We start from the raw sequence: 17457 nt of genomic DNA, 5'->3' as shown, positions 1-17457 counted from the left end.
AATTTTAAACAAACACTGCTCACTGCTAGAGAGGGAAAAAAACCTGCAGATATCATTAGTTGACTCTTTTCGTTGAAACTGGAATTAAAAGATATTTATTACATTGGAAAGTCAGGTTTATTCATTGTGGCTGAGATTGATGAATATGATTGTAGGTGAGAAATACATAAATAGTAAAACAAAAAAATCAGTTAACTAAGAAAATGTCACATATGTAATCTCACAAGAACATGAACTTCAGTTCAGCTTCTTTTATTTTTATGCTGCTTAATTTTCTATACATTACACGTATCATACATACATACTTGTTATACAAAAATTTATACAAAAATCCAAGTAATTTAACATCTTAAAAAGGGAGAGGGACATACTGCTTTTGATTCCTGGTACTATCGTGTTTAAATACTTCTAAATTCAGATTTCAAGGAGACAAAAAATCGAAAGCCATTAATTTTTCAGAAAGACATGTTCACATAAATTCATTATTCAAGTATATTTTTATTGAAACAATAAACCATCTGACTGGTTGCAAAGTCAAGCTGAATAAGCCATGATGTTGAGCAAAAGCAGAGCTTTCTCTCTGTGCTTTCATCAGCCTAGAATCAGCTTCTAACATATGAGATGCAGGGCACAACCGTGATTTCTATCCTGACAGTATTAAATGCCATATCATAGGGCTGAGAATGCACACCCTGTACGGCTTGTCTACAGAGTCTCATTAAAAATATAACACTAGAGGGGGCTTCCCTGGTGGCGCAGCGGCTGAGAGTCTGCCTGCCTATGCAGGGGACACAGGTTCGTGCCCCGGTCCGGGAGGATCCCATGTGCCGTGGAGCGGCTGGGCCCGTGAGCCATGGCCGCTGAGCCTGCACGTCCAGAGCCTGTGCTCCACAACGGGAGAGGCCACAGCAGTGAGAGGCCCACATATCGCAAAAAAAAAAAAAAAAAAAAAAAAAAAAATATATATATATATATATATATATATATATATATATATAATACTAGAAAGAATAATAACAATAATTAGAAATTTTACTTTCCCTAATTTCTTTTTTACTCAACTTGAAAAACAGTACATCATTTTCATTGTCCTTGGCAACTTGACATCATACCTGAAGGAGTAATTTAAACATCCTATGGACAAAATACATAAACTTCTAAAAGATGTTGGTATTGTTTAATTAATTCAGTTATAATTTCGTTCTACAGTTATCAATCACAGCAAATATAAAGAATTTAAAACAATATTCCTCACCAAAGTATTAACATGTTTTTAAAAATTGAATTGTTGAGGCATAAAAACATTATGTGATTTGCCCAAGGTCATGAGAGGAATGAGGGGCAGAGGAAAGAGCATTTTTTTTCCTAACTGAAGTGTCTGTACTAAACCCTAGGTTATGCCACCTTGCAAAACTAGCTCAGTGCAAGAGATACAGAAACTAGATGCATTATTTAGGAATGTTTGTTTAACCTCCATTGCTGTTATTAATAAACTTAACTTTAAGAATCTATGTTTATGATACATTATTAGGAAATTATAAAAAGAACCATGATCATTTTCTGAATAATTAGGCATGTAACGAGTTATTGTTTAAATCTGACACAATGGATTGCAGAAACAAAATTGACAATACAATGTTAAACGAGTTCAGTGAAAGATGCTTATTAACATGATTTTTTAAAAAATACTAATTACAGAACCCACAAAATTTTGAAGACAGTCCTACAGACATAGACGTATTAATATAAATGTATTAAAGAGTCTTCTAGTCGATCTTTTGTTTGTTATGAAAACGTTCTAGCAAAGCACTCATAATGTTTCCGGGTATTCTTTGGTGCTTATCAATCAAAGCTTGAACAGCATCCTTCGTCTATCAAGAAAACAAAAGAAAGGCCGTTATTCTTTCAGTTCTCAATGTAGATATGTAGTTAGGAAGGATTTTAACATACTATTACTTATGAGAAGTCTTCCCTAACTTAGCACCCATCACTACTCAGAATAAATGATTTCCTTCTCAGCATGCCCATAGCATATTTCTTTTTTTTTAAGGTAATACTGTTTATTTAACTTCAAAACCCTTTCAGCATTCTAAACATACAAAAAAGTAACAGAACGTTGCAAATTGTGTTTAGTACAGAAGGTTCTTGAACTTTCATTGATGCAGTGGTTCTTCCCTGTGCATAGCATATTTCTTATACTTACTTTATTACACTTGAATTACAGATACTGTCTGCATGGCAACTTTCTACACCAGGTTGTAAGCTCCTTAAAATACATCTTAGCATTTCTCCAGCACTGAGCACAGCAATGCCTTGCACATAATAAACACTAAAAAGAACTGAAGGGAAAAAAATCAGAAGAAAAATGTAGTAGGAAATTTTCTGGTAGGCAAATGGAAGTTTTCACTCCTTTTCACCCATTAATAAACTTTTATGTATTTGTCTTTCATGACCATACACACCAATCACATCAGGCAATGCGACAGGAAAAAGTGAGGAAAACTATGAACGAGCAGATGTGCTTTAGTCCTTTACCCCAATTTCTAGATAATTTAACAGGAATTTAAATTAAGTCATAGCAATGGAAAAGTCAATTAGGATATATCAAGAAATCTAAAACTATTTGTTCCCATTAAATTCATGACAAATTTCAACAATTTTTAATTTATTGTTTTAAATTTATTTTATTGAAGTATAGTTGATTTACAATAACAATTTTTACTTTAAATCAGCTTGTGGCGCTCTAAAAAAACTTTTTCTGCGTGCACATAGTACAGGTAGGCACACCTGTACACACTTCTTTTCAGATGCTAAGCTTTATTAAGCCTTCTTTTTACAAATCTGGGACCTTCATTTATTTTTAAATATAATTAAGAAACCCTAGCCCAAAGATGTCTTTTAAAAATATGCCTCTCTAATGCACAAGCTTTCACATCTGCGAGATGAGAACAATTTCATACGCTTACGATAAGGATTACATGAAACTGAAGCCATGTCTTCAGGCACTGAGCACAGCGACTGACACACAGGTTGTGTTCTGTGCCGTATATTTTTAAAATTTTATTCATTCACTCAGAAAATACTAGATGCTTTGGAAGCTATAACGTTAGTGAAACAAGTCTCTAATCTCAAGGAGCTCACAATAAGCATAATCAAGGACAAAGTAGTTAGAATGTAAGCTCATTTGTGAGCTGTATCATCTGAGATGTGAAGAGAACACATCTGAAGTTCATCGGTGGCCGGTGACCAGGGAAGTTTGCGTGGATGGGGTACTGTTTGGTCTCGGTCTCCCCCGGCCTGTGAGATTTCAATAGCAGTGAAGAAAGCAGCAAGAGCGAAAAGACCACAAGAAAACAGTTAAGCGACGGAGAGCTGGCATTTCGGGTATGTGTTCATTTGCTGGGCAGTATAAGGCTTTACAGGTAGGTTTCAATTAAATCACGAAGGGAGTTAAATACCAAGTGAAAAAGTAGAGACTTTGTTTGGTATGAATTGATGTATCAAGGAAGAACTTCTGGGTGGAGAAGTATGAGGTCTGTGCATTAAGAAAATACAGCTCTCGCAAAGATCACTAATGACCCCCTTGTGTCACTAAATCCCACGGACATTCTTTTCATCTGACGTGACCATTGATCCTGCTTCTGGAACTCACACCCCTGGAGGAAAAGCTGGGTTTTCAGGACGCTCCCTTTCAACCGCCTTTTGCAGATTTACACTCTCCAAATCAAGCACTGACTATTCCTCCAGGGCTCAGGAAGCTTTCCACAGCATAAATTACCATCCATTTGCTGCCGACTCCCAGATGTATATCTCCAGCCACCCAGCCTCAGATAGGAGTGTTCAATATGACTTCCCTTGAATGTTTTAAAGGCACCTCAAACTCAACATGCTTCAGCAAATGGCCATGAATCCAGCCCAGTAACCCAAACCTGGGAATCATCCTTAACAATTCCTGCTTCTCATTCACTGAGAATAAGAATCCGTCGGTGGCATCCGTTAGCTCACCTCCCAGTACCGCTCAAATCTACGCACTTCTCCCCACCTTCCTTCCACCTTAATAGGACATGTATATTATATATACCTGTACATATAAATAAATCTGTACTTAATGTATGTGTGGATATGTGTATGCAGAATGCAGAGAGAGAGTCAGAGACAGATGGAAACAGAACAGATTTCTTTAAGACTGAGAGAACTTCAAGGCCGTATCCCAAGTGCCCTCTTCAGCATGAGTACAGGTATTTTAATTTAGATTTAGTGTCTACAAAATGCATCTTCTCCACAATCAAATGCCTGAACAGTCTAGCTCCCATTTCTTAAATGAGGTTTCATTTCTACATCAATTTAGATGTTGGTAATTTTGAATTTGCGATAATCCAGGGATCATTGTGCTACAGTTTATGCTTATATTGTAAGCAATGGAGATTGGAAATTCATATGTATCCACAAAAGGAAAATTTCAAGTATTCTTTATTTCAAGTTTACTTTAGTTCAGCAATGACAACTTACCATCAGAAATACGGATATGACAACTATATATTTAAGGAAATTCCCTCAAGGAATTTTACTAAACTATGCTTTCGTAGACAACTTCTGTTACTTTAAATACTGATAACAAAGTACATAAAGTAACTGGAGACAGTGACTGAGGTATTTCAATGATTCAGGAAGGCCTCTTCTTTTTACCAGTTTGAACTGGTAAATATATAAATATATATTTTAACGTCTAAAATATCTAACTCTACCAGTGCCATGAATATATTTCTCACTCATGAAAAATCAAGTCCCAGGAATTTAATGATCAGTAATATATTCTCCTTAACTGAGAAAAATAAGGGAACAGGATTCACTTAATTTTAGACCTGGACGAAACCTCTGAGATATCCATTTTAATCTCCCCATTCTACAGTTGAGGACTCTGAGACTCAGGGAGGAACATACCATTTACCCAACCTGACTCTGCTGCCTGGTGGGAGAGTTAGGGTTAGGACTCAGATCCCTAAACTTCCGGGCCAGTTTCTCTTCCCTCTCTCTCCATTACCTTGTATCTTAACCATAAAAATGGACGGTATTTGTAAAAAAGTATTCCTAACTTGCTCTGACCCAATTAAATCCTAATAGTTAGGCGGGAAAAACCTTTTTAAAGAACAAAACAGAGTTCAGCTCTGTGCTAAAGGAGAATGCATTTGTCAGGGAGCTGCGGAGATGTGGTACAGGAACAATAAAGTGTGTGGGCAGAAGCAACACGACAGGGTGAGGGCTGAGCCCTGGTGTCATCTGAAGTCACCACCGTGAGGCATCACCTGGGGATGGGAGAAGTGCTGTGCACGGAGCCTGCCCGGACTGGGAAACCAGTGTGGGAGGGGTTTCCTTTCAGGAAAAGGATTGCTACACTCCCTGAGTTAACTCACCTAACCAGTTAGTAGAACACCTAGCAGGAGGTACGTTTTCTCAGAATGAAGCTCACAGACAAGGAACATAAGGTATCATTAATGTTACCTTTGTCAAGCTTCCTACATACCCGCTGCTTGATGTGAACAGTCTCATCTGATGTGACATTCTAGCTGCCGCGGCTGGGCATCCTTTCCTAAGTGCCAGACCTTGCTGAGCCCTGGGCATTACAGGTGCTCGTCTGCTCGGCCTCTTCTGGGCCATCCCTGTGGAAAGGATCCTGTCCCGCCCCGTTAACGCCCAGTGTGGCTGTGTGCCTGCCTTGGCCAGTGTCACTGTGGGTGGACGGCTACTTCCAATGGCCTCTCCTAAACAAAATCCCTAGTCTGCTACTCACGGGCCGAAAAACAGAGTTCCCACTTACTTTTCCAGTTTCCTCTCAACCAAATGCTCGCTCCCCACTCAGCTAGTGATTCCCCCAGTTTATTCCAGAGCTGTTATTAGCTGCTATTCCAGGAAAAACCAGGAGCTGGTTTTGGTCAGATGAGACTGGGCAAAGCTCTTTGAAACAAAGTTAAATAGACCTCCTTATTACGGGGCTTCTTAGAACCTTCACAATGTTCACATGCTTTGCGAAATTCCCGAAGGCGAATTTATTAGGCACCCTTCCCAACCCCACTCTCCTAGTCCTATCAGGCTGCTCTACACTGTTGGTGTGTGCAGTCAACTTTCCTACCACTGTTCCTCTGTTGGAACTCTTCCCTCCTGCCCCAAGTCCGCATGTCCAAGTCCCGTCCGTCTTTCAAGACCTACCACAAATGCCCTCAATTCTAGGAAGCGTTTCCTATTTTTTCCCTCACAAAGCAGTCTCCTTCCCTTTTGAGCTTCTCTTGGTCTCACTCAGACTCGGCCTCCCTACTGCTTCTAGTGATCTTTCTAAAAGCAAACCTACTACATCAGTCATCTGCTTTCAGTAGCTACCCATGGCTTTCAAGAAACAAAATCAAGGATGTGCCTTCGTGGTCCAGACGCTCCTATGTTTCCAGCCTCATTGTCTGTACTCTCTATCCCTTTAGCTACCCCAGACCACCCTCAACTCCCTGAAGACTTTACGCCAGTTCGTGCTGCCATCCTTTCATACGCTGTTTCCTCTACCTCTCTACTCTTCACCCAGCGAATCTCTTTTCGCCTTTCAAAACTGAATTCAAGCATCACTTCCTTCAAGGAGGCGTCCCTGGTTTAATTTAGATGTTTTTCCTTTGTGTTTCCATAATACCCTAAAACAGCAGGTCTCAACCAGGGGAGATTTTTGTCTCCCAGGGGATAATGGCAACGTCTAGAGATGCTTTTTTATTGTCACAGTGAGTGAGGGATAGCAACGAGATGCTACCAGTATCTAGTGAGTAAACACCCTACGGTGCACAGAACAACCGCACAACAAAATACCAATAGTGCCCAGGTTGAGAAATCATGCCGCAAGCACACCAGTGTGCTAACGCGTCACCTTAAAAGCATCGATTTAGTTATTTACCTGCCACACTGGGCCACAAGCTCCTAGAGCAACAGCAGTAGCCAGCAGTCATGGAACACCTGCTAGAGGGCAGACACTGCTCTCAATGATGGATGTCCTCAATCGCATGTGACCCCCAGGGGTAACTCTGCGAGTGGGCTCTGTTCTCTCCCCTGCTCCCCTGCCCGAGCAAACAAACAGGAGCACTAGAACAATCTGACTTCACAACCCACACTCTTAAACACGATTCCATGTTCCTCCCGAGGTATTTCTACCAGACAAAAGCAATTTCTTTTCATGGAGGTCAAAGCTTTCTTCTTCTGAATATCACTTAACGAAACCTTTTAATTAACGGTGCCAAGAACTTTAACCTCAACACAATTGGCATTTTAGAAAGAACGGTTCTTTGCTGGGGGCGGGGCGGGTGTCCTGTGCACTATAGAATGTTTACCAGCCTCCCCGGCCTCTACCCACTGGACGCCAACAGCATGACCTCCTCCCAAGTCTCATCCGTGGTGACAATAAAAATGTCTCCAGACGTTGCCAGATGTCCCCTGGGGGGAACATCACCACTGATCCAGGACATGCTTGTAGAATTATTTAATTTTTAAAATAAAACCTGAAAGTACAAATGTGTCCTAAAACTAAGAAAGAAAGAATAATTTACCTTTTCAGCTAGTTCTTCTGCCGTGATCTTTGGATCGTATGGAATAGGGTCACCTAAATAGGTGCGTAACTTCACTGGAAAACCTCCATACATTGGGGCAAACGGATAACGGAACTTCTCATACAGCCACCTAAATAACCCTGTTGTAAAGAAAACAAAATCATTTTAATTGGCTAAATATTCTGAGCATGTAACTGTAAACTTTCAAATTAATTATGTAAGACTTAGAGGATGGAGGCAAACAGGATCACCTCCTGGCAACTAATACAATACTTTTTTAAAAGATGAGCTTTTCATTGATCGTAGCAAATGTACCACACTAATGCAAGATGTGAATAACGGAAGAAACTGGGGAGTGGTGAGGTTTGTGGCTACTCTCTATGCCTTCTGCTCAATTTTTCTGTAAACCTAAAAATGCTCAAAAAAATAAGGTCTATTAATTAGGGGGGAAAGATGAGCTTTTAAAAGTGTAAGAATTTAAAAAGGCAAACTAATTACTATTATTGAAAAACACAGCATAAAGATTGCAACAAAAAGCTAGAAGCTAAAAAGTCCAAAGACTCACAAATACGTGACTTACACAAACAAAAGAAAAAATGAAAGCATAAAATAAATTCAAGTAAACATGAGACTAAAATGCACCAATAAACTAAGTAAAGGCTAAAAACATTACTGTAAACTAGGAAAAAGAATTGTTAATGCTAATGACCAACCATGAAATTTAGCAAGATTAAAAGTGGTAATAATGTAACATAAACTGACACACTAAGACTAAGTTTAAAAAAAAAGAATCCAAAACATGACAAGCAACATGGAATACATAATTAAGAATTGCACTGAGGGCTTCCCTGAAGCGCAGTGGTTGAGAGTCCGCCTGCCGATGCAGGGGACGCGGGTTCGTGCCCCGGTCCGGGAAGATCCCACATGCCGCCCAGCGGCTGGGCCCGTGAGCCATGGCCGCTGACCCTGCGCGTCCGGAGCCTGTGCTCCGCAGTGGGAGAGGCCACAACGGTGAGAGGCCCGCGTACCGCAAAAAAAAAAAAAAAAAAAAAAAAAAAAAAATGAATTGTACTGAAAGTTTAAAACACTTTATATATGGAAACACAGAATATACCATAAGACCCAAAGTAATACTCAAAAAAATATACCACTACACACCAACTTTTGAGATATTCAACTTTTAAAGTAAAAAAAGCAGTCAAAAAGAACTTTTTTTTTTTTTGCGGTACGCGGGTCTCTCACTGCTATGGCCTCGCCTGTTGCAGAGCACAGGCTCCGGACGCGCAGGCCCAGCGGCCATGGCTCACGGGCCCAGCTGCTCCGCGGCATGTGGGATCCTCCCGGACCGCGGCAGGAACCCGCATCCCCTGCATCAGCAGGCGGACTCTCAACCACTGCGCCACCAGGGAAACCCAGTCAAAAAGAATTTTAAAACCACTTTACAATTAAAGAAACAAAATTAGGAATAATTTCTGGTATGCAACTTAAATTCTAAAGAAATGATCTGAGAGAAAATTAGAAGGATTAATTACACAACAAAAGTTAAACATCACATCAATCTGCCTTTCCATTCCAAATTTGAAGAAAAAGAACTAAAAAAACACATAATGGAATATCAACAATATACCAACACAGACATAAAAGGAACAACAGAAGTTTAAGGTTTTCAGGATGGGATTTGTATGTGGGTGGGAACACTAACAATATAGCACTAGGAATAAAACATAATCAATCAAATATAATATATAAACCATAGGGTACAAAGCAAACTATAAAACTAAAAAAAAAAAGAGAGACTTTGCAAAGAGAAAGCACATTGAATTGTTATCACTCTTATAACTAGGTTCAAAGCTTACTTTGTTATCAATACATTAAAAGTAGGCAAAAAGAACTTTTCAATGTAAATCTATCATGGTTCAAAAAAAAACAAGAGGTAACCGAAATAAATTAAAGCAAATGATATCTCCTTAGGTTGTTAATCTTAATTCAATATTTTCTTGTCTAAGAACCTACTGTATAGCACAGGGAACTCTACTCAACACTCTGTAATGACCTATATGGGAAAAGAATCTAAAACAGAGTGGCTATGTGTATATGTATAACTGATTCACTTTGCTGTACACCTGAAACTAACACAACATTGTAAAATCCACTATACTCCAACAGAAATTAATTTCTTAAAATTTAAGAGATTTATGCAAACATATATATATACTTTTTTCAAGATAAATAGACTTACAAATTCTGCCCTCCCAATTTTTTTATTGCCATCTATTTTTACAGCTGTCATTTCTTCAGGAATGAGTTAGGAAGATAGTCTTTATTTACAAATAAGTACATTTGTTTTCAACCTCAACAACATGGTTTAACACAGTAAATTAGAAAATTCACTCTGTAATTTTAAAAAGCCCATGATAAATAACCTTCAGTATATACGTGAGACTCTTACCAAAAATCTAACATCTAGAACCACCATTACTTAGAACCAGTTATCATTTAGAGTTTAAAGAGAAAAACATCTAAATAGTACATGCATTTTCTAAAGCAATAATTCAAAAAGTTTTCCTGTAGTGTTCAAAAGCCCAAATATTTAAAATATTACATTCTAAATATTACATTCTAAATATTACATTACAATTAGCAAAAACATATGAATCAGAACTTACTTGTTCCTCCGAGGGATCTAAATCCTTCTCGAATATTTTGTGTAAACATAGGAATAATGGGCTAAAGAGAGAATTTGAATTAAAAAGTAAATACGTGAATCCATTTGATGTCTCTAATGCAGACTTTTGAGGGCCTGTTTAAGTCACAAAACCAAGGCATTTTAAAAATAAAGGTATACTGTTATCACCAGTGTGATTTATCAGACTAAAATGAACATGATCATTTGTAGAAAAATATAAATTGGAAACACTACCTTCTAGTGGTAATATATAATATTTCATTTACCGGCTTTCCTATCATTCCACATGAACTCTTGAAACTCAAAATTAAGATTAAAGTGATCATTAATTTCATTAAGTAAAATGAATGTGATAATTAAACTGGTTTCAGTGGGCTACTGAAGAAAAAGTTTCAAAACAGAAATTCTCTCTATGGAGAAACTTACATATGTTCAAATGACAAGTTTTAGCAAGAGGCTCTCATGGAATTAGTGAAACACCATGTTTTTGTGAGCTTATTAAATCTAATAATGTTCAACATCAATGAAAAGTAAGTATAATACTCAACACCAAAAAAAGTAAAAAAAGGAAAAACATATACATAAAAGAACACGTTCTATCATTATTTTGGAGGATGTCTGCTCAAAAGTTCATGGTTTTTATTTTTCCATGAACATTATTGGTTAAATATGATTTTTTAAAAATGGAGACCTTATCTAAATGTCATGAAACAATGGATAAAGTAGCAAAGGATCATGCAAGGAAGTTACGCCACGGCGAAACTAAAGTAGATAAAAAATTGAATAAAACACTTTAAGAGGTACACATTCAGTACATACTGAATTAAATGATGTTTTAGAATAGATAAAACTGGAAGCGGGGGCGAGGATCATTTTACTTACAGTCTACTATCAGCATTTGTTAATACAGAATTACTTGCCTGAGTGAGCAGGGTTTGAAACATTTAAATAAGCTGACATTTAAAAAGCCGTTCCTTTTCAGCTTTGGAAACCAGTGAAATCTGGTGGACCAAAGGGAAGAGTCTACAGACACAGCTTTCTTCATAAAACATACTCCCTTTCAATCACCTAACTGATCATTTAGTTTTTATCACTCTCCCCTCACTAGAAGCAAGACCCCCCATAGCAGAGACTTGGTTTCGTTCACTGCTGGAAACACCTAGAACAGTGCCTGGAATAAAGCAGGTACTAAAAGACAGTGTGACAGGTGAACTAAAGAAGGAATGAATCAACAGGACAGAGAGAAAATGCTAATTCTAAGGAATTAGCTTGTATTCTCTGAATACAAAGGGTAGGAAACAGGCAGCAGCAATTTTAAAACCAGAAAAGCCGCGTAAAGAAGAAGCAGTCCGATGAATAATTTAAAATCTGATGGAGTTAATTCATAAAGCTAACACCTAAGACAAAGTAGACTGACTCTTCTGTAAAAAAATTCAGATTATGATTTTCCTAAAACCACCACTAGTTTTGTAGAATAAAGTGATGGTTGGAATCCTAATGTTTTAAATACTTCTACTATGTCTTTAGAGTTGAGAACTTAAGATGCCCAGGAAGGAACAGAAAGCTTTCAGCTCATATATACACCACTTTGCCTTCTCTGATCAGTGCTGCTAGGTTTTTGTCTACTGACTGGCATGAACCCCGAAGTTAGTATTGAAGGCTGCACTTTATAAAGACTCTTCAGGTATATATATATATCATCCTTTAAATGGCTAACTCTCCAGAAGCTGGGCATTTCTAGAAGATACTAAACCGGAGAAGGCTTACCCTACAAACTCAGTATTCCAGGCTATACCCTGGTTTCTAAATTTACATTCAAGCTTGCAGCCTTACAGCTGCAAGCATTACCTTATTACAACTTCATACTGTAGTTCGTTCCTTTGTTTGCGCACACTTTGTATAACAAGGTAGTTGCATAAGTAACCTAGAATCAAATTGATCACATGTGTACATGTGTCTCTGTACATGTATGTACACGTGTGTGAAGAGGTAGAGAATGTGTATTTTGTTAAAACTATTCTTGGGGAATAGAGCGTGGCCTTGGAGTCTTAACTTTGCCACAAAAATTTAAGTGGGAACCATTGGACAGGTCACTAAACCTGTTTCTTCATGTATGAAATGACAATAATAATAATGATCCCATCTCAAGGTTTTTATAGATTGAGATAATACATATAAACAATTTTATTGAAATGAATGCTATTTTCTTTTACATCTGTTATTTGTTTTCCAATTAGAGTAAATGGGCTCATTTTTTTCCCCAAATTATTTAGCTACGAAATTACCTAAAAATTCTTAGCAGTCAGAATTCTCAGGAATTCACAAAATAAGAGTGATTTAGATTATATCAAAAAGCCTGTAACTTGCAGACGAGCCTTAAATATTTTCTGCCAATATTTTGTGAATTTCTGTTGATGACCTAGATTTTCACTTGAATTTCCATTCCTTTGTTTCAATTTAAATGTGGTTAGTCTTGTAACAACAGTCGTAGCTTTTTATTCAAAGTTTATGATAATTCTGTGAGACCTAAGAAGGGCTTTTTCAAATAAGCTGCTGGTACCATTTACAACTGTATCCTCATGTGACTGAAAGGCTTCCCTCGCGGATCTGCAAGGCCCTCTAATCTTGGGGTTGGCGGACTCACTGTGCAGTGTACCAGCTGCCTGCAGTCCTGAACTGTAAGCTCTGCTTCTGACTTGCTGTGTGACAGGGTCCCTCCATCCCTTCATCTCTGTGTGCCTGAGTTTCCTCATCTGTAACACTGGAATAATTACATATGTCACCTACTTACTGTACAGGGGTACCAACATAAAGCCTTTAAAAGTGCTAAGAAAGGTTAGGGTGGTACAAGATTTATCAGTGATGTAGTGCTATTTTGTAAATCAGCAACGTTAAAGATTTTTGTTTATTAACTTGTAAAAGGCTGTTTATTAAATTTTCTCAAGTTTTGTATGAAAAACCTTAAATTATCTAGGTTATCGGGGTTTTTTTTTTGGCTGTGTTGGGTCTTCGTTGCAGCACATGGGCTTTCTCTAGTTGCAGCGAGCGGGGGCTACTCTTTGTTGTGGTGCGTGGGCTTCTCATTGCGGGGTTTCTCTTGTGGAACACGGGCTCTAGGCACATGGGCTTCAGTAGTTGTGGCACGTGGGCCCAGCAGTTATGGCTCACGGGCTCTACAGCGCAGGCTCAGTAGTTGTGGCGCACGGGCTTAGTTGTTCAGCGGCATGTGGGATCTTCCTGGACCAGGGCTAGAACCCGTGTCCCCTTTATTGGCAGGTGGATTCTTAACCACTCTGCTACCAGGGAAGCTCTATCTAGGTTATCTTAATTAATTATCTAGAAACTCAGGGATTGATAAACGGGCTTCTTTCTCTATATAATTTTTTCTTTCAAGACTTCTTCCAGGCAATGGTCCTTAAAACTGTAACTTAAGGATGAGGAATTAGAATTCCATGATCAATCTGTGTGATTCCAAATCTATTTTTGTCACTTTTACCTTAAACCTTGGAAGAAATAATTCTCTCAAAATACAAACCTGAAGATTGAACTATCTTTAAGTTTTTAGCTGTTATCATTGCTTTAATGTACATTTACACTGATTATCCTTAATTTCGGAACAACTGTGCATATATCATCTTATATTCTACGTTATTCATAAAGTCTAAGGTTTTGTTTTCTACCTTAGTACATAAGACTTTTTGGAAAATAAAATGGGCTATAAATTAATTTTCTGTATCATTAATACTATTAACATAGACTTAAATTCAAAAGACTCCTTTCTTGTAGTATTTAAAAAATCAATTCAACAAATGCAGAGAGCCTACTAAGTGCTAGTCATTGTACTAGGAATTCAGAATATAAAACGTGGCTTTGTCCTAAGGGAGTTTATAATCGACTATAGGACAGTAGTGTTTAAATTTTTATGTTGTCCATCATTAAACACTTGGACAAGTACATTAACTTATACCAAGATCACACTGTTAAAGCACTATAACTTACTTCTAGGAATTACATATACAAATATGTACAGAGAATAGAGCTCAATGTATATTATTTTATTGTAACTCTGCAATTAAAAAATAAAGGGAAAATGTCCATTCTTCTTCAAATGTTGCTTTTGGGTTAGAAGGAGTCATCCATAATCCTTTCCTTTTTAATCAAAAGCCTGTATCTGCAAGATGAACAGGCAAGCTAAGGGTGCAGACTGGTGTCTATATGACAGCAGTGGAAACACACACACAAAAAACAGAAACGTGAAAGCGTTAGCAGCAGTCCCTAACTAATTGGCCTGGAAAAAGAAAACCACCTTGTCAAGTGCTATGATTTCTTTTTCTGATAGACAATCTATAATGAAAACAAACAGAAAACAAAGAAGAAACATTCCATAAGTAATAAATGTTTCATAGGATAAAGTACAATACAGAGACCAAAAAGCTTAGATATACTTTCCAAAGCAAAAAAACAAGATGACATTCAGATTTTCCAGTTTACTAAGTAGAATAATTACAGTGAATCCCAGAGGAACACTTAATTTTATTGACAAATTCGTTCTTTTAAAAAGATCTAAATTACACCAATATCTCTTTCTCATCTTTATTCATACTATTAGAGAGCTGATCACATTTACTGATGAAAAATGGTAGGAACCATATATTATTTGGGCTCTCTTGTTATACAAATTGGTCACAAATGCAAGAATTACAATGAAACCAACCAACAGCCATCACTGAAACGTGCCAACTCAGTTGAACCAAAGGATTAAAACACACGGAGTTGGATTGATTATACTTATGAAAAAAAGTATAAGTGAAGGAATACAAAAAATTTCATAAATCTGATTAAAAGAAGCTGGATTTTGAAGCATAAAATAAAGCTTTGCTAGATATTTGCAAATTTCCAGATTGAATTTTTTTATAAAGATGGCTTCCCATGCACAAGGAATAGTTCTCTATTGTTATCTTAGAGTTACAGACACTAATTTTTAAAGCAGTTCAATGACAGTATCTAAATTCTGATATACTCTTAAGCTATTTAAGCATTTATTTTAAAGACACAGCTTTCCTTTAATAATCAGTTTTATACAACTCACCACTTTTGCATCAATTGCAACCTGAGCGAAGCCTTTACGATTACCCCACACGATGTTGTAGGTCTCATCGCTAATCAGGGCTTCTCGAACACCACCTGGTGAGATAGCTAACAAGTGACCACTCCGCAGAATTTCAACACATTTTTCTCTTGGTCCATGTATAGCACAAAATACATCAAGTAATAAACTAAACCCTGTAAGAAACATTAGCATGAAGATATATCTTAAGTACTTCTTGTCCAATTCTTCAAGAGCAAAAATCTTCACAACCTACATAATGTACTATCTATACTTAAATCAGTAAATTCTTTTTTTTACTTTTTTTTAAACCAACAACAACTCTTAAGGTTAACATAAGATTAATATTGCTGGTAAATTAATAGCTATGTCTCGCTGATTACTTTCTCAGTGATCACCTACTACTCTGGCTACATATTCAAATTCTTAATTAAAACTCATGGGACTTCCCCGGTGGTCCAGTGGTTAAGACTCCATGCTTCCACTGCAGGGGGCACAGGTTCGATCCCTTGTTGGGGAACTAAGATCCCACATGCCGTGCTGTGTGGTGGCCAAAAAAAAAAAAACACCTGGGAAAATAGGGATTCTTCTTCCCATTTTACAGATGAGGAAAGTTGACTCAGAGAGTTAAGAAGCTTGCTCCAAGTCACACACCTAGCAAAGGGCAGGGCAGAGATTCCGGTGCAGGTATGTCTAGTCCAAAGCTCCTTCCACTGCATCTCATGGCCAAACACTGTCTACAGTATTTATTAGAGCAATCAGAAAGGACATCCCATCATCAATCACACATCTAATCTTCCATTAACCCTATAAGAAAGAGAATCACTCAAGAGAATGTGAGTCTGACTGCTCTAGCTCTACCAAAATTGGCAAGCCACAGTTAAAGCTATTGAAATTAAAAGTTAGATACTGCTAATTTCACAATAAAAAATTTTTTAAATCAACAATGATAGCAATATCATTAAGAGTTTTTAATAAAGTGAGTGGTTGGCTCAGAAACAATTAATTCCAGTCTTAATATTATACAGTTTTTCAAATTATAGCTATTTATGGATGAAAGAAATAATCCTATCAGTAATTAAATATTTTAACCAAATCCTAAACTGGAAATTTAGAGGACTGGTGTTTGTATACATTATCCCTTGAGACTGGGAAATATGGGGATGGAGAGTGAAAACTGTGCAGAATAATCCAACTTCTCACAGGTTTAAGGATCTGAAGCAAGATTATCAATATTATTGAGAAGAAATAATTCTCATCCTATACTATGTTAAAAGTTCACTGATTTCACTAGATGTATTCTCATGATAAATGAATAAACGGGAGGTTTAATAAATTACAAGATCATAAAGATCATAAAGGGGGAAATTTTTAAGTCAAATGCTAAATAAAAATATTCACATTTATTATTTATAAAAAGAAAAAAAAGTAAGCAACCTAATGTTCCATAAGAGAAAACTAGTTAAGTAAATATTTTAGTCATATATTTAAAATGTTATTTATAAAACATGGGAAAATGTTAATGCTACATTAAGTTTTTTAAAAAAGAACAAAACAGTTTGCATAACGTGAAGATGTGCAAATTAAAAATGAAGCAAAATAGGACTTCCCTGGTGGCGCAGTGGTTGAGAATCTGCCTGCCAATGCAGGGGACACGGGTTCGAGCCCCAGTCTGGGAAGATCCCACATGCCGCGGAGCAACTAGGCCCGTGAGCCACAACTACTGAGCCTGCGCGTCTGGAGCTTGTGCTCCGCAACAAGAGAGGCTGCGATAGTGAGAGGCCCGCGCACCGCGATGAAGACTGGCCCCCGCTCGCCGCAACTAGAGAAAGTCCTGGCACAGAAACGAAGACCCAACACAGCCAAAAATACATGAATGAATTAATTTTTTAAAAAATGAACAAAATAAATCAAAATGATAACCGGATATATGTTAGGAGGGTAAGACCATATAATGATGTTTTTCTTTCCTGTAGTTTCCAAGCTTATTATATAGTGATCATATTACTGTCCAAAGAAATACATTTTATAGCCAATTTAGTTTATACACAAAGTACAAATGGCTTTTTAGTGGCCCAAGGATGCTGGAAACATTA

At 37.4% G+C, this 17457-nt stretch overlaps 1 protein-coding gene across 9 annotated transcripts in view; it reads right to left on the bottom strand.

The window, feature by feature from the left end:
• Window positions 1-1045: 1045 nt before the first annotated feature.
• TMEM68 (transmembrane protein 68) overlaps window positions 1046-17457 on the bottom strand; it is a 33581-nt gene continuing 17169 nt past the window's right edge. For all 9 annotated transcript variants that reach the window (XM_079902374.1, XM_079902373.1, XM_079902378.1 and 6 more), the window contains 4 exons: window positions 15344-15537; window positions 10235-10295; window positions 7569-7708; window positions 1046-1871 (listed from right to left, as the gene is read on the bottom strand). In XM_079902374.1, coding sequence (XP_079758500.1) covers window positions 1767-1871; window positions 7569-7708; window positions 10235-10295; window positions 15344-15537 — 500 coding nt within the window. In that variant the 3' untranslated portion in view covers window positions 1046-1766. The remainder of the gene's footprint in view (window positions 1872-7568; window positions 7709-10234; window positions 10296-15343; window positions 15538-17457) is intronic.

Source organism: Stenella coeruleoalba (genome assembly GCF_951394435.1).
Source record: "Stenella coeruleoalba genome assembly, chromosome: 17".
NCBI lineage: Eukaryota > Metazoa > Chordata > Mammalia > Artiodactyla > Delphinidae > Stenella > Stenella coeruleoalba.
The sequence above is the reverse complement of the archived record's forward strand: the minus strand, read 5'-3'. Positions and strand labels throughout refer to the sequence as shown.